At 53.7% G+C, this 16,316-nt stretch overlaps 1 protein-coding gene across 1 annotated transcript in view; it reads right to left on the reverse strand.

Moving 5' to 3' along the window:
* Positions 1-1,912: 1,912 nt before the first annotated feature.
* The window catches only part of OTOG (otogelin), an 85,261-nt gene continuing 70,857 nt past the window's right edge, over positions 1,913-16,316 (reverse strand). The window contains exons 43-56 of the mRNA XM_059069033.2: positions 14,856-15,050; positions 14,298-14,510; positions 13,597-13,701; positions 13,289-13,396; positions 12,502-12,603; positions 9,657-9,755; positions 8,561-8,601; positions 7,430-7,505; positions 7,137-7,315; positions 6,257-6,361; positions 5,960-6,079; positions 4,607-4,652; positions 2,234-2,313; positions 1,913-2,116 (exon numbers count right to left, since the gene is read on the reverse strand). Of these exons, the coding sequence (XP_058925016.1) occupies positions 1,916-2,116; positions 2,234-2,313; positions 4,607-4,652; positions 5,960-6,079; positions 6,257-6,361; positions 7,137-7,315; positions 7,430-7,505; positions 8,561-8,601; positions 9,657-9,755; positions 12,502-12,603; positions 13,289-13,396; positions 13,597-13,701; positions 14,298-14,510; positions 14,856-15,050 (1,670 nt within the window). The 3' untranslated portion in view covers positions 1,913-1,915. The remainder of the gene's footprint in view (positions 2,117-2,233; positions 2,314-4,606; positions 4,653-5,959; positions 6,080-6,256; positions 6,362-7,136; positions 7,316-7,429; positions 7,506-8,560; positions 8,602-9,656; positions 9,756-12,501; positions 12,604-13,288; positions 13,397-13,596; positions 13,702-14,297; positions 14,511-14,855; positions 15,051-16,316) is intronic.

The raw sequence follows: 16,316 nt of genomic DNA on the forward strand, positions 1-16,316 counted from the left end.
TGGGACAACCCAGGAAAGCATTCTCCCATTTGCCCCTTAGATGTGCCAACAGTACTCTAAAGTTGAAGCATCACTAACAACCCAATCCCTGGATTCTCCCTAACCTTAATATAGTCAACAGTAGCTGCAAAGCTTACGGAGCTCTATGAGAGAACAGGGAAATAAATACAGAAATGTTGAGAGGCCAACATGAAGTGTACTCTCAGGGCCTGACCCATCCACATCTTGTGTGAGAGGCATCTGTCCCTGGCCCCAGAGAGCTCAGACCACTCCTCAGGCCCCTCACCTGGGTGCCAGCTTTCCAGCTCCCACAGTCCTCTCCCTTCTCCCCACCCCTCCTACAGGAGCCAGCCTCCTATCAGTTCAATTCCAACCAGCAGATGCCCGTAGAGGACCTTTTCTGAACGGTGCACAGTGCTGGGCACGGGTGAGGCAAGAGAAGTCAGGGTGACCTCCACGGACATAAAATAGGATTTTGTCTTCTCAGCTGAAATTCCTTCAGATTCAAAGCAAACCTGACACCTGCAGAGATGCTCAGAGGTCTGATGTCTTCCTGTGGTTTATTGGATATATAAACAGAACACAGATACAGGAACAAAGAGGCTGCAAGAACAGCTGGGGGCCATCCTGGCACAGGGCCCCAACCCCAATCCTAGGGGTACCAGGGCAGCCACACATCTCCAGACATACGGGGCAGTGCTGGCGTCTGAACAACCTCATGTTCATGCCCTTTGGACCCAGCAGCACAAAGTGGTATGTAGGGTCGGAGGGCTACAGGGTGGGGTGTGGAGGGGGCCCTGGGCTGGCTTTAGGAAGGATACTCTGGTTCAGAGACAAGGCTCTGAGAAATGCTCAGAGGCGGCTGCACACGCACAGGGCCTGCATTTTCCACTGACTCTTGCTCTCTTGCTGGACAGTCCCATGAAGTAGAAAGCTGGGAACTGGCTGAGCCACAAAACTCACACTCAGGCCCCTCCAGAGACCAACTCTGCTATGTTCGTGGAGAAGAGGCACATTGTAAAGCCAGGGTCTGCCCTTGCAAGCTGAAGGTATCATTAAACACCCTAGGGCCCTCAGAGGGGTGGGCTGTCCACCCACCTGGGGATGAGTCGGACCCTCACTGAGGAGGGTCCAGCACAACTCATCCACCACACCTCACCAGAGCCAGCCCACCTGCCAGGGAGGCCGGTTTTGAGGGATGGGAGTAGGGGTGGGTATGGAGCAGGCATGGCCCTGCTCTTCTAAATCCTTTCCTGAATTACAAGGTCAATAACAGAATACCAGGGCATCCCTCTTGGGGCTACAGGGGGCTTGAAGCTCACTGAGTCTACTCCCCAGTCTCCAGACCTGACCTCACAGACATTGGTGACAGCACGTCACCTGGGAACCCACCCTCTGTGCTTCTGGGAAGTCCTCCTGGGCAGCAATACACAGACCTGCACGTTTCAATTTAAGCCCCCTTTCCTTTTACTGAGTCTGTGGTTCTTCCGTGGTCAAAAGGGCCGAGAAAGAGAATGGGCCACCACTTCTGGCCCCTCCACTGGGTCTTGGGTCCAGCCCTTGTCCCGGCTTCTCAGGAAAACTCTTACCCCCTCTACCAAAGCACTTCAGCCAGAGTCACAGATGTACAGGGGCTGATGCGCCTGACCGAGGGCCCTTCCCAGACCCCAAGCCAGGGACAGGGCTGAGTTCCCTGAGCCCCAAGCTGTGGCACTCTCCCATATGTGGAGGAGGGGGAGCCCAGAGAGGGAGCCAGGATGGGCCGGTGTGGTCCATTCCAGTCACTCTCTGTGTCTCTGCCCACCATTCCATGCTCAGCACATACCAGCTCTCCACACCTTTAGTGCCCCCCGCCCACCCTACACTGGGCCAGCTGGAAGCAAAAAGGGGTCCAGCCCGCCCCAGCCCCCAGGCCTCAGGACCACTGGCAGGCACAGTCAGTGGGCTCCTGCACTGTGTAGGGCACCCAGGTGGCGTTGGTGGCACAGAAGAGCTGCACAGAACGCCGCTGCAGGCCCACCTCGCGGCAGCACTTGCAGAAGCGGGCGTAGGTGTTGATGTTGTAGTTGTAGATGCTGGCAGACGGACACCTCCCATCGCAGGACACTAGATTCACCTGGAGACGGACAGGCCAGTGAGGCAGCCTGTGTGGCTTCCATTGCCCAAAGCCCCCCCATCCCCATCTTCGGCTGCATACCCCGCCCCTCCCCACCGCCTTGCTGGGGCCACGCACAGGGGTGCTGCTCCTGCATTCATTCTTGCGGATGGTCATGCGGATGGTCACCTTCTTGCAAGAGCGTCCATCCTCTTTACCTGGGGGGACAGGGTGGGTGAGGCAGCTGCGGCTGAGTAGTGCTCCCGGGGCAGCAGGCTGGGCCAGACTGGGGCAGTTAGTGTCATGCTGGAGGGTCCCTCCACCAGCGTTAGTGCCCATGCATTAGAGCCCCTCCCTTTTAACTCAGTGCCCTGGAAGGAGGTGGAGGTGACAAGGCAGGGGAGATGGGTGAGACAGGGAAGGATGCCAGGGACGGCCTGGGGGACAAGGCAAGCTGCCTGCCCACCCCAGCCCCAAAGCCTGTCTCTAATCCATTGGCGACCCTGGATGTATCCTCTCCCCTCTCTGAGCTTCAGTTCAAGCATTAAGATCCCGCAATTGCCTGAGTGAATGGAAACCCCAGTCCCTAGCACGATGCTGGCACATAGCAGGATCACTCGGTTTCCACAGCTATCAGACAGGATAGGGCCAGGAGTCACCCACCTCACACAGCTGTTACAGAGATGGAAACTGATAAGCACGCAGTTTCTTCTGCCTGGACCATGCCTCCCAAAGACAACCAATCACATGGCTCATTTACACCCTCACCTGCTCAAGTATTTCCTCACCAAGGCCTTTCCTGATCTTCTTTTTGAAACTACAACATCCTCCCTCCACCCAACCTCCCTCCCTGACCCCTCCCTTCCTTATTTCTATCCAGGGCACTGTCACCTTCCAGAGAGACACCCTTGTAATGAGGCTCTTGACATGTAAGCTTTAGGGTCTTCCTTGGCACAGCCTTCTTTCACAATTTGTTGTGAGTTCTCTCGTTCTAAATAGATCTTCACTTTCATACCTCGGTATGGATTTGTAAGTTTGTGTTCTTTTTCTTAATGAAGACCCCCCCCACACACCAATTGCATAAATTTCAGCCCCCATAAAGCCAGATGCATCCATCTTATTGTAATTTCACTTGCTATTCTGTCTCTCCTATTAGAACGTCAGCCCTATGCGGCTGTGTCATTTATGCTGTGTCTACAGTGCCTAGAACAGGGCCTGGCGTATTGGTGCTAAATAAATATTTGCCAGATGCATAGACTCCCTCTGTGACACTGGGGTGCCTGTGGGAAATGGGGTGGAATCCCCTCTTCTGGCCTCTGGGTTTCACCAAGTAGGTTTCCAACCACACTGGCTGGAGGTCTCCTGGCCAGAGCTAAGTTCACTTTTTCCTCCCTCTCTGCTCCCAGGAGTCAGAAGAACTGAGAGCTGTCCTGGCCATGGCCTCAGGGTCCTGGACTGAGACCAGCTGAGTAACCAGCGGTAGCAAAGCAGTGGTGGCATTGGGCACCAAGAGAGCGGGCACTGCTGAAGCATCCCCATGCAAGCCCAGGGGTGCAGCGTGCTACCCAGCATGCACTGCTGGCCCTACGGCCTTTGCCAGAGGCAGGGAGCAGGGGCACCACACTCCCCTCCCCCACCCCCAGAGCTCAGGGCCACCTAGCAGAAGGGACATTGGCAGAAATAGCAACGCGGCTACATGTCTCCAGTTCCGCGGGCTTCCGAGAGGAGTACCTGGGTGGCAGTGGACACTAACCCGTGGAGGAGAGGCGGGGCTAACGGGGACCACGGGAAACAGGGTCCCCGGGGAACCTGGGGAGAGGGACATGGGTCACAGGGAGCACATGGGACATTCAGGGAACATTGAGTTGTGGGTCAGAGATCAGCCAATGAGGCACTGAGCCCAGTTTCCTTGGAATATGTGAAGTGGACATAAAAGGGTCCAAAATTCTACATCCATCCAAGGAAAGGTTGAGGGCCCTGGGGGATGGGAGGCATGTGGGCAAAGGTCCTAAGGCTGATTGGAACATGCACGCACATGCAGTTGGGGCTGCAGGTTCCAGGGGCCAGGGCTGAGGACAGACGCACCAAGCTCTCACTCAGACTCAGTCTGAGAGCCCATGGGCCTGAAGGCACCTCCATGACAAGGCTCCTGACCACAGGGAGAATTCATGTGGGGGGCATCTCGGATGGAGGTCATGGCAGGCCATGGCAGGAGGTGGCAGAGCAGCTGGTCAGTTACTGACCTCCTGGACCCAACATCCCAATGTCCTGTCTCCAACAGGAGCAGAGGCCTTTTGTTGAGACAGGGATGTGAGCATGACCCCTGCCCACCTGCAGATCTGTGTCTGTGTCATGAGCCCCATGGCGGGGGTGTTATACCTTCAACTACTCACCCCTGAAGAGCCACCACTGGAGGTGCCAGGCCAGGAACCTGGCCCTCTGAACCCCAACATGACACCTTGTCCCCCCAACCAGAGCCCCTCACCCCTGGCCTCCACCATGCTCACTCACATGTCCTGCAGCATCCTTCCAAGGAAGGTACCACCGAGCCCCCAGCCTAGAGGGAGAAGAGGAGAGGTGGGTAGGAGACCACATCCTAGGCCAGGAGCCAAGATCCCAGCAAGAGGCAAAAAGACTGCTAGAGTCTAGACTCCTTTCCTCCCATGATGCTCCAGGGCAGGAGTTCCAGGCCCCATTGTCCATCAGGCCCTGGCCAGAGGGGGAAGGGGCCCTGAGCTGGCCATTGAGAACCACAGAGGCTAACCCAATTGGTTGGGACACTGGCACTGAGGCTGCCTCAGCCCCCAGTGAGGCTGGAGGCTGGGTAAAGATGGTGCAGGGTGCCAGGGCCTCCTGTTTTTCCAGTGGTAGCTCTCCTTATGCACCTCCCCCAAACCCAGTACTGTCGTCCGCCTTAGTGTTTCCAGCACAGAGGGTCAGGGAGGGGAGGGGTTAGAGACTGACCCACTTGGGTCAGTGGCCTGGGCTCTATCTCAGCCCTGGATAAGCTACCCCTTTCCTCTGGACTTAGCTTTCCCATCTCTAAAATGGGGCAATGATTCCTGATAGCCCTCCTCCTCTGCTGTGAAATTGATAAAATGATGGATGTGACAGTTCTTTGTAAATAAGTGTGTGTGTGTGTGTGTGTGTGTGTGTGTGTGCACGCGTGTGGGAGCGTGGGTCTAAGTATATGTGTGTGGTTTTGTGAGCACATACTTGTGTGTACATGTGTGATTTTGCATGTGTGTGTCTGTGTGGAGAGAATGCTTGGATGTGGGTAATTGTTTTCTAAGTGAGACCAGAAATCTTTAAATGCCCAATATTAACGTCAAGAACTCTTAATAATTCACCAATAACCCCAAACCCTCCAGGAGATCATTTTCCTTGAGGTGTGCCCATAGTGACAGCTGTCCATGCTAGTGCTGGACCCATTAGCCCATCGCAGGACTGAACTGTGCGTCTGCGTGGTGTGTGCGTGCAAGTGTGCCTTGGTGTGTGACAGTGCGTGGTATGTGTACTGGCTTGCCGAGGTATTAACGTCCCTGTGGAGTGTGTGGTGCCTGTGAGCGGCTGACTGCCCGTGTTGGTGTGGATGTGGATGTGCCTAGAACATGTGACAGTGTATGTCTGCGTGCATCTGGGCATGGCCCTGTGATGCGTGAGGATGTGGTGTGATGTGGTCAGAGCAAAGATACACGGAGAGATGTGGAGTTGGGGTGGCAGGGCAGGTCCAGGCTCCAGGGAAGCCCTCCTTCCACAGCCCCCCACACCACAAGACACCCCTGCCCCTACCCGCCGCCACCGCTAAGACAGCTGCTGCACCCGGCTTTAGGCCATGCTGCGCGGGAGGCGGCCGGCACTGACCTTGGCACACTCGGTCTCGTTGAGTGGTGGGCAGCTGATGGGCGTGCGGATGAGCACGACGCCCAGGGGTGTGCTGGTGCATTGGTGGCGGGTGCAGTCTGAGATCCACGATGCCCCGGGCTAGAGGGCACAGAGGTAGCCAATGGGGACCTGTGGCCGATGGCCCTAGTGAACCGATAGGGCACAGCTCCGAAGACAGGTGCAGACCTGGCACTGCCCAGGACCCCATCTGTTCCCAGACCTGGGCCCTGGTCCTAGGCGTCCCCTCCTGGGATGCACAGTTAAGGGGCTGCATACCAAGAACAGGGAGGTGGTGCCATTGGGGAAAGTGAAGAGGCAGGACACGTTCCTGCAGGAGCCGCAGCAGGCCGCCAGGTCCCTCGGGTACTCATACTCCTGGTTCTGCAGGACAGGGAGAGACGTGATAGGCCTCAGCCACACACCCACCTCCACCCTCCTGCCTCTCCCACTGTTTGCTTGTCCCTGAGCCCAGAACCCAGAGAAAGGCCCACTGTAGATGCTCAGAAAGGAAATTCCCAGCCTCCTTGTATCTCAGGAAGGAAGATCATCCTTATATCTACCCTGAGGCTCAGGGTAGATATAAGGGTAGACAGCAGGTCCTAAACCCAGCCCTAGTGGAGAAAGAGATGGTCTTGCTGGTAATTAAGGATGGCAGTTTTGGTTCCAGATAGACTTTAGTTTGAGTCCCAGTTCCTGTGGCAATTTTGACAAATGGCTGGACTTCCCTAAACCTCAGTTTTCTCATCTGAAAAATGGGAATAATTCCAATCCCTTTTATTCAACTCATACTTATTTAGCCCTTAATAGAAGCCAGTCACTGTCCTAAGTACTGGGCACGTATCAATAGAAGCACTCAACAAACTGTAGCAGTACAAACCAAGAGGATAGGGACCGTGCCAGGCATAAGTAGGTGCTTAATAAATGTGAGTTTTCTCTGTCAAATGCTCACCCTTGCCAGGCCTTAACTCTTGCTCTTCCCCTCCTGGCCTCAGCACTTTCCACAGAGGTCTCAGAGGTCCCCCCAATGCCCACTCTCTAGACTCATCCAAAGAGCTTGGTGGAACTTGAAAGGCCCCTCTGATTCCCAGAGCACCAAGGGTCTGCAGGCCAGCTCCCCCTGGCCCCCCACACCCCATCCTGCGCCTCTGCCCCCTACCGCCTCACAGTGGACGTCACACAGCACGGAGGTGGTGTTGATCTGGTAGAAGCCGGTAAGAGGGTCGAGCACGGCGGTGCAGAGGGATGTGTGGCACACGCCTTCTGCCGAGACCTCCACCACCGTCTGGCCCGGCTGCATCACCCCCAGCTCGCGGCTCAGACACACGGGGGCCTTCACTGGATGGGCAAGCAGGGTGGCGACAGTCACCGAGAGCCCAGCGCCCACACTGGCCCCAGGCCGGCTGGCTCACCCAGCTGGCCCGACCTCCCCGGCTCCCCATCCCCACTCACCACACTCGTATTTGGTGCAGCCACACACGTTCTCCGCGCTGTACACGAACGCCTCGTCCAGCTGGGACTTCTCCCACTGGGTGGGCAGAGGCCGTCAGCACCCCGGGTAAGGAGACCCAGCCCCACCTTCGGGAGCAGCCTGCCACCTGGGGCCCTCTCTCGTCAGTCATCTCCTTGCAGTGGGCGGGAGTCGGTGGCAGGGAGGGGCTGGCAGGCCTGTTAGCCAGGGGGGCCCTTGGCACCCTGTGAGCTCAGTCACCCTCCCTCGAGAATGCCCATGTGGCTCCCGAGCCTCCCCAGTGTCCTCTCCTGGGCCTCAGGACCCTCCTGTCATTCTGAGCACCCGCTGGCCACACCAGCGAGGGCCCCCTGCATGGCTGCCGGCCCAGGGCCCTGCTTGGCTCATACACTGCCCTTCCTTCTCACCAGTTAAAAGGAGAAGAGGATGGGATGGGGGACAAAATGAGAGAAAATGTGGGCTAGGTGGGAAAGAGGGAATACTTATAATCCAAAAAATCATGTAGAAAACATAACTTTAAGCATAACTTTCCATTTCTTAAAGTATTTTCACTTCTCTCAGTGGCCATGCAGACTGCTGGTTAAGGGCATGTTCTCTGGAGTCAGATGTCCTGGTTGCAATCCTGGCTCTGTGATTTACTAGCTACATGACCTTAACCTTAGTTTTCTTGTTTGTATAATTGAGATAATCATGGATGCAATCTCATTGGGCTGTCGTGAGAATTAAGATGATAATAGACATAAAAGACTTAGGAAAGTTCCTGGCATATAGTTAGCGCTAAGTAAACGTTAGCTACCGTCATGAGTATCACCATCATCATCGTTCCCACCATCCCCACCACCCACACCATCACCACCAGCATCACCACCAGCATCAGCATCAGCATCATCGCAGTACTTAATCCTCACCACAACTCTGAAGCATGATCAGGCCCACTTTACAGGCGAAGGCACTGCGCCCAGACAGCAGAGCTTGGAATGAGAATGCTGACTTGCAATTCAAGGCTCATTGCATTCGATTAAAGGAATAGGGTCTCCAAGAGAAGGGAAAGAGAAGGAAAGAAAAAGGGGGAGGCAGACCAGGGCGGGTGGGGAGGAGCAGGGTCCTCATACCAGATGGCACCGGGGCACTGGGATTGTGTCGCAGTCACACTCTGAAAAACAGGAGGGGACAGGACCCACCTCACCAGAGGTGTCCAGGTGGGAGTCCCCCTGAGCCTCCCAGCCCCCTCACTGCAGGTGCAGCTCCTCCTCTAGCTGCCCTCCATCCCGCATGGGGGCTGCAGCTCCCCTGGTTGGGCAGGTGGGGCGTGATGGGTCCAAATGCCAAGCTCCACAAAGAATGTGCAGGGAGGATAAACAGGTAGATGGAGCAATATCAGGTTCCCTTCCGTCACCTGGGCTTCATCCTTCTAGAGCAGAATGGGGCCTCTCCAGGAAGGAACAAGGCAAGGGTGGAATTTCTGACCATCTGCATTTCCTAAATATATATGCTCAGCAAGCTGAGCTCTACTCCAAGCCTTCGCCCGTGAGCAGGTCCAGTTTAAGCCGCGAGGGAGCTGATTGCTGAGGCACCGCTGACTAACTTAAGGGCTCCACCAGTTCTAGCTTCAGGAGAAGGAGAAGTCAAGGTCACAGTGGCTGTGAAACACACTTGGGAGTCACCTAGTCATGCAGCAAATAGTTTTAAGTGCCTATATGCCGAGACTTTTCTCTGTTCTGGGGACAAAGCCATGGATAAAACAGACTAAAACTCCTGCCCTCGGGAAGTTTACATTCTAGTGAGGCCCGGATAAGGCAAGCAAAATATCCAGACGCAAAACAGAGTTTCTCAACTTTTTTTCAAAAAAACATCTTTTTTAAAAGATTTTTTTGATGTGGACCATTTTTAAAGTCTTTATTGAATTTGTTACAATATTGCTTCTGTTTTATGTTTTGGTTTTTTTGGTCCCGAGGCATGTGGGATCTTAGCTCCCTGACCAGGGACTGAACCGGGAAGTTGTTTTTTTCCTTCTTTTATCCTGGGGAGGCAAAGAATGTTCAGCACTCAAGGAGCAGGTGCAGCGGGAGGGCCGTTTTGGCGGCTTCCCTCTGGTGACTCTGGAGGGGTCGAATCTGAGACAAGTGGACGGTGGTGGCCCGGCTTCCCCCTCCCCCAGGGGCCTGGATCTCCGCCTTTGGGGAGGGGTGTCCCTGTGCGGGGACTTACCACAGGACTTGTAGGGACAGCAGCGGTCTGGGCTCCACACCTCCACCAGGGCAGTGCCCATGCCACACTCTATGTGGGGACAGCGGAAGTTCTCACACACTGTGTGGGCAGGGAGGCAGGAGACACGTCAGCCACAGATACCTTGGAGCAGGAATCCTCGGGAACACACTGGCTAAGGAGGGGTACCTCCTAGTTCCTCCGAGGTCCCCCCAATGTCCTCAGACACCCTCTGGGGTCCAGGGGAAAAGACTGGGCTACTGAAGTCTCCCCGTAGAACTATATCAGGAGGCCCTTGTTCTGCCCTGGGAGGCACTAGCGATCTGACAGTGTCAGAACCTTAAATTCACTCGGCTGGGCCTCCCTCCCTTGGATGCTGTGTCACCCTGAGAGTAGTGGTCAGAGGGGAGCGGGTGCCCAGGTGAAGCTCCGCTGATGGGACAGTTTCTAAGAAGAACAGAGCTCCTCCTATGCTGTGGAGACATCATCCTCTTGTAGCCCACCTGGAGCCTGCTCTGCTTCAGCAGATGCTATGCTCTAGGGCTCACACTTCCCTTCTTCCTGCTCTCCAGCCAGTCCCCTCTTAGTTTAGGATTGCTCGGCCATTCTCATTTATTGAGAGACCAAGGCAAGGAGCGAGGAATCCCTGGACACAACTTTTTGGTGGAGAGGGGAGGTGCCAGGGTCAACGCTGAAGGTGAAAGATTGTAAAACTTATTTGATTTACAAAAAAAAATTATTGGCACAGGTAAGGAGTATTAATCGGTGTTTCAAAAACATAAGAGGTAGAGGGGAGAAGGACATTTGTATAATGTCCAAACAACCGGTTACTTTCTGGTTGAAAGAGGAAATTTGTAAATGTAAGATGGACAGATCAGACAGCTGCCACCCTAATCCAGGGCCAACGTGAACCTCGGTTATAGTGGCTCAACCACAGAGTACGCGTCTCCTGGTGTGATGTCCTATGAAGCTCGAGGACAGTGTAGCCAAAGATTTTTAATTTGAAGCCACCAAGTCTTGGATCTAACTTCCAGTTTATAGAAAGCTCAGTGGACAGAAAAGCAAGGTAAACGGTTCCAAGAGGAAACAACCAGATAAAACCAGAACATGAGACCTTCTGCAGGACCATAGCACAAACTCTACAATTTAGCATCATACAGAAGAAGGAACATGTGCTAGATTAAAAGACATTTAAGAGACATAATATTAATGTGTGGATCTGGATGGGATCCTGGATTGAACAGACCAGAAAAACCATGGACTGGTACGCTATGACTTGAAAATGTATTAACATGAAAGGTAAACATCAGTAACTGAAAATACCTGGCTAAAAAAGAGCATGTACAGTATGACCTCATTTTGGTAAAACATACTTACCTAAAGGGGGAGAATATCTAGAAGGATCTGAATTGGAGGATACTGACAATGAAATGTCTGGGAGGTAGGAAAATAGTGTTTTCATTTTCTTGTATTTACTTGGATTCTGTACTTTCTACAAGGCTTAGATAGTTTTGTAAGCTTTTCTTACAAAAGCACTATCTAAGCCTTGTAGAATAATAATGAAGACTGGGACAAGGTAGTAATATCGATGGCCTCTGTTTACTGAGCACCTACTGTATGACAAGCACTGTTATATTAAGGTACTATGTACACAGCACACACTTTACATATATTATCTCTAACCTTCACAACAGCCCCTCGAGGTACATACTATTATCACCATTACACAAATGAGGAACCTTGGCTCAGAGAGGTTGCACATTGCCCCAGGCCACACAGCTAGTAAATGGCTGGGGCTCAAAACCCTGACTGACTCCATATGCCTGTACTCACTCCACGTTACCGGAGTACTTTCTGAGAAACAGGGAGAGGGAGGCTGAGGAGGAGAGATGACGAGAGAGGCTGGAGAGGAAGGACGCTGGTCCTCTGCTCAGATGAGCTTTGTAAACACTTTGTGACAAGCGGCCTCTGAGCCGCCAGGTGGAGCTACTTGGTTGGGTATGGCCAAGCCTTTTGGGGAACTCTCAGTGGGAGCCTACATTGTTTCAAGGTTGGTTCTTGACCTTGAACCAGTCGGGGTTGCCCCTGGGGTATCCTGGAGGAGGCCCCGCCCTACACTGCTCTGTGCCAGGGCAGCCTACCTCACATCTTTCCTACAGTCAGTATGGAAAGGAATTTTTGTAAATTAAGTCGTATTGAAATTTAAACATTTTGTAAATTTTCATCCATTAGGTTTGCTTAAAGTCCACGATGCTGGCTGTACTATGCTTATTAGGTACAATTAAGGTACAGTACACTGTACACAGTATACAGTACTATGTTAAGGTACATCCTACATACAGGTGTTATGTCTTGTAAAAATATCAGAAAGGGCTCACTTTTATCTATCATTGCAAAATAAAAGAGCTTCAGAGGTTTTAAAATGCAGCCTCATGCAGGTACTATGGTAACAGTGGCGAAAGGGACCCCGAGGCAGAGGCCTTGGGTCAGTCAGTGAATGGGGGCTGTGGACCCAGGCTGGGAGAATGGGAGTGGCCTAAGCATTTGGCCCTCAACCCAGGCCTCCCCCTGGCCCCTGGGAGCCTCCGTGGAGGGAATAGGGACTTTCCTTAGGAAGCCTCAGAGCCACCTATGTGACAGCCTGTACCCCTGCCATCCAGCTCGCAGGGCCTGGCCCAGCTTCCTCGGTGGTGGGGGGGCGGGGCCTCCTTCCATGGCTTCCCCAGAGCTCGCCACCTGGGGGCTCCCTGTTGCCCCCTGTTGAACTCCCATTGGTCCCAGGGTGAGGACTCTGTGAAGGTCCCCGGAGCCCCTTCCAGCCCTGGCCCCCACATCCAGCAGGACTCACCACACTGGTACAGAGGGCAGCAGAGCTCTGTGGTGTTGCTGTCCACGGTGAGCTCCTCCCCTTCCTGACACTCGGGGATGGGATCTGGACAGTCACCACAGGCTGAGGGGAGAGAAGGGCCACTGCTGTCACAGGCAGTACCTCTCCTGGGGAGCATGGTACAGAGCAGGTTGTTGGGAGAGGCACCTAAACCCCAGGTGTGACAGGAGCCAGACTCATAGCATCACCGAACCAAACTTGGGTCTGCTCACCTGCGTGCAGTACTGCCAATCTACTGACACTGGTGTGGGATGAAGGAAAGTGCAGCGTTTATTGCAGGCACCAAGCAAGGAATTTGGGTCTTTTGAGCATCAGCCGCCTGTTCTCCTTGCTTGGCACCTGCAATAAATGCTGCACTTTCCTTCATCCCATCCCAGTGTCAGTAGATTGGCTGTACCGCATGCAGGTGAGAGGATGCAAGTTTGGTTCAGTACCACTAGCAGTGTTCCACAGTCCTGTGTGACCTGTCTTGGAGGCAGAACCTGGAAGTTCTCTCTCACATCCACCTAAACTCTTACACTGAACAAGCACCTATTTTCTTGTGCTCAGTAATGTATGGGGTGAAGCGGTGGTGGTTTCCTCTTCTTCCTATACTTCCTTCTGGACAGAGATCTCACTCTTCTCCCCGTGCCCACTCCACCAGAAGATCCCCACCCTTTCCTCCCAGCCACCCAGGGAAGCAGGGGTGAGGAAGGAGGTGGCTGTGCTCCAGGCATGCATATTAACATTTGATGGCACATCGACGCACCACAGAAGTAGGAGGTGCAGCACGAATCCCCCAGGCGGCCTGCAATCAGGATCTGGTCCTGGCGACAGCTGGGGACCAGCTCTGCCTCACACAGGTCTGGGTCACACTCTGGAGAACAGACAGAATTTTGGCACTGGGAGCAGGCCCTGCATGGCCACACCTGGACCACCCCCCCCCCCAGCTCTGCTTTAATCTCCAGCCAGAGCCCAGTCCCCAGAGCTGTCCTTGCTCCCCTTACCCGGCTGCAGGGCTTCCCTGCCCCTGGGTGGTAGGTATCCTCCCCTATCCCCCACGCTGGGATCTCTCACCACAGCTGTAGCTGGGGCAGCAGGAGTCCTCCTGGAAGTGGGTGAGGAGTCGGTGGCCTGGGCTGCAGGTGGGGGCGAGGCCCTCACACAGAGTCTGGTTACACACTGGCCCAGGGGCCACAGGGACTGTCACCTGGAGGCTGGGACTCCCTCAGCCTCCAGCACTGCCCAGACCCTGGACACCTGGCCCCCAGTACTTCCCCTAGCCTCCAGGACCCCTGTTCTTGGAGGGGACCTCTGAGGGTCACACAGCGTCCAGGACTGAGATGTAAGAGCAATCAGAGTTAACATTCATTGAGCTGGGCCATGTGCCCACTGCTGGTCTACTAGCTCAGTATCAACTTCTGTCATTCTCATAACGACCCAGAAGGTGGGTACTATTATCAGCCTCATGTTACAGAATTGACTGAGGCACGGAGGATGTTAAATGATCTCCTGAGGTCACTAGGCTGCAAGGTGGTGGAGGGAGCATCCACCAGGCTGCCTGGCTCCAGAGCCCGTGCCTTTAAGCCATGCCCCACACTGACTCATAGGGCACAGCTCCCCTACCCCACCGCAGGCCCTCCACTCCCCCCAACACACCCCCTTAAGACACTTTCATTTCTCCAGGCCTTATCCTATCCATCAAGGTTAAGAGGCAGAGCTGGAGCCTTTTAACCATCTTACAGTTGAGGTCTAGGGAAGTGCAGGGTGGGACTCACCGCAAACAGTCCCCAGGCAGCAGGGATCCTCGGTAGGCAGAAGCAGAGCCACCTCCCCAAAGCGCGGGCAGCTTTCAGGGCGGGGGCCTGGGCAGCCCGTGTCCATTGGGACTATCGTGTCCGGAGCTTGGCACTGGTGCTGGCTGCAGCCACTGAGGGAGCTGTTCCAGGTCTCCCCCAGGGCCCGCGGCACCCCCGTGCTGTCCGTGCAGGCTGCAGTGGGCATGGTGGGGTGCAGGGGACTGAGGAAGGTGGGGAGACCCAGACTGTCCCAGGCCAGACCCTCCCTGGGAAACTGACCACCCCCAGAGTAGACGTGGAGGGATGCAGGGGGCCTCAGCCATGGGTAGCAGGAGGGTGAAGGAGACCCTAGGTTGAGGATTTAGTTTTATGCTTAAGCCTCCATCTCATGGAAAACCCACTGCCCTAAGCCTTGTTCCTGGGAGTCTCACAAGGTGTGGCCCTTGTGTTCAGTGTTCAAGAGCAGATTCTAGTAACAGGGCTGCAGGTCTGAGCTCAGGAATAGGTGGGGAGAGCCCAGGGAGGGCAGGAACCTACCGCACTTCTCCTCGGGGATGCAGAGCCCAGAGCGGCGCCGGTGCAAGATAGTGCCCTCAGAGCAGACACAGCCCTCGCCCAGCACCTGGCACCGCTCTGGGTCCAGTGGGCCCAGCAACCCATCCTGGCACGTCTCGGGGGGCTCACAGGCTGACACACATGCCTGGTATGTGGAGTCGCTGGGGCACAGGAAGGCTGCAGGGGCACAGCAGCGGGCACCAGCCTGAGCTCAGACCCCAGGCAGGGTGAGGAGGGAGCTCAGAGCATCATCTGTGTCTCAGCAGAGAGTGCAAAGGGGTTTAGTGTCATTGCCTCCTTCCTCTAGATCAGGAGCCAGCAAAGCACAGCCCACAGCCCAAATCCAGCCTGCTGCCTGTTTCTGCAAATAAAGTTTCATTGAAACACAGCCCCGCCCATTCATTTACCTATTGTATCTGGCTGCTTTTGTACTACAAGAGCAGAGCTGAGTAATTGTGACAGAGACCATATGGTCCCAAAAGCCTCAAATATTTACTATCTGGTCCTTTACAGAAAACAATTGCCAACCACTTGCTATAGATCAGTGTTTCCAAACTTTCTTGGTTGTAAAAACTAGATCTCACGTTGTGGTCCAATATACATGTGCACGTAAACAGTGCTCCTCAAGCCACTGTAAAAGAATCACTGAGAGCTTTTGCAACACCATGGCTGGGATCCCATCTCAGACCAACTGAATTAGCATTTCTGATTGTGGGGTCCAAGCATGAGTACGTTTTGAAGTCCCCTGGGTGATTTCAAAGGGTAGCTTGGATTGAGAATCACTGATATATTGAAACAAAAAACCTTTTCACAAGACAATATTTAATCATTCTAGGTGCAGTACACACTAATATTTTGTATTTTATTGCATTTTAAAAATGGTGATGCTGGCGCCCAAATCAGTGGGTATGCTGATTTCATACCCACTGAGTTGGGATCCACAGTTTGAAAAACACTACTCTAGATGATTTTGTCTTTTCATCTTCTATCTGTCTTATTATAGGTGTGGCCTTCCTTTGAGCTGTTTCCAGCCTTTCTGGATGTGTTCACATTTATAAATCAAAGTACTCTGGGCTGGTCCACCCCTGCCTACCCCACTAGTGCAAACCTAATGGGGGTGGGGAGGAATGGCTCTCATGTCCATCCTCAAAGAAGGAGAGGAGAGACGAAAAGAGAAACATGACTAAAAGTTAAGAGAAAGGAACTAATATTTAATGGATAGTAACGTGTGATGGGCCTGTGTGAAGCACTCTGTACACATTATCTCATGTCATCTTCAAAATGACCCTCAAGAAAGTGCTATGACCGCCCCCATTTTACAGATGAGGCAAGGAGACTCAGAGAAACTAAATAATAAACATAAAACATGTATTTGATATATTAATATAAAGTATAATAAAAGTAAAAAATTTTAATTTGTTAGTATGTTTATAGATTTATTTA

This window comes from Kogia breviceps, chromosome 7, assembly GCF_026419965.1.
Source record: "Kogia breviceps isolate mKogBre1 chromosome 7, mKogBre1 haplotype 1, whole genome shotgun sequence".
Classification (NCBI taxonomy): domain Eukaryota; kingdom Metazoa; phylum Chordata; class Mammalia; order Artiodactyla; family Physeteridae; genus Kogia; species Kogia breviceps.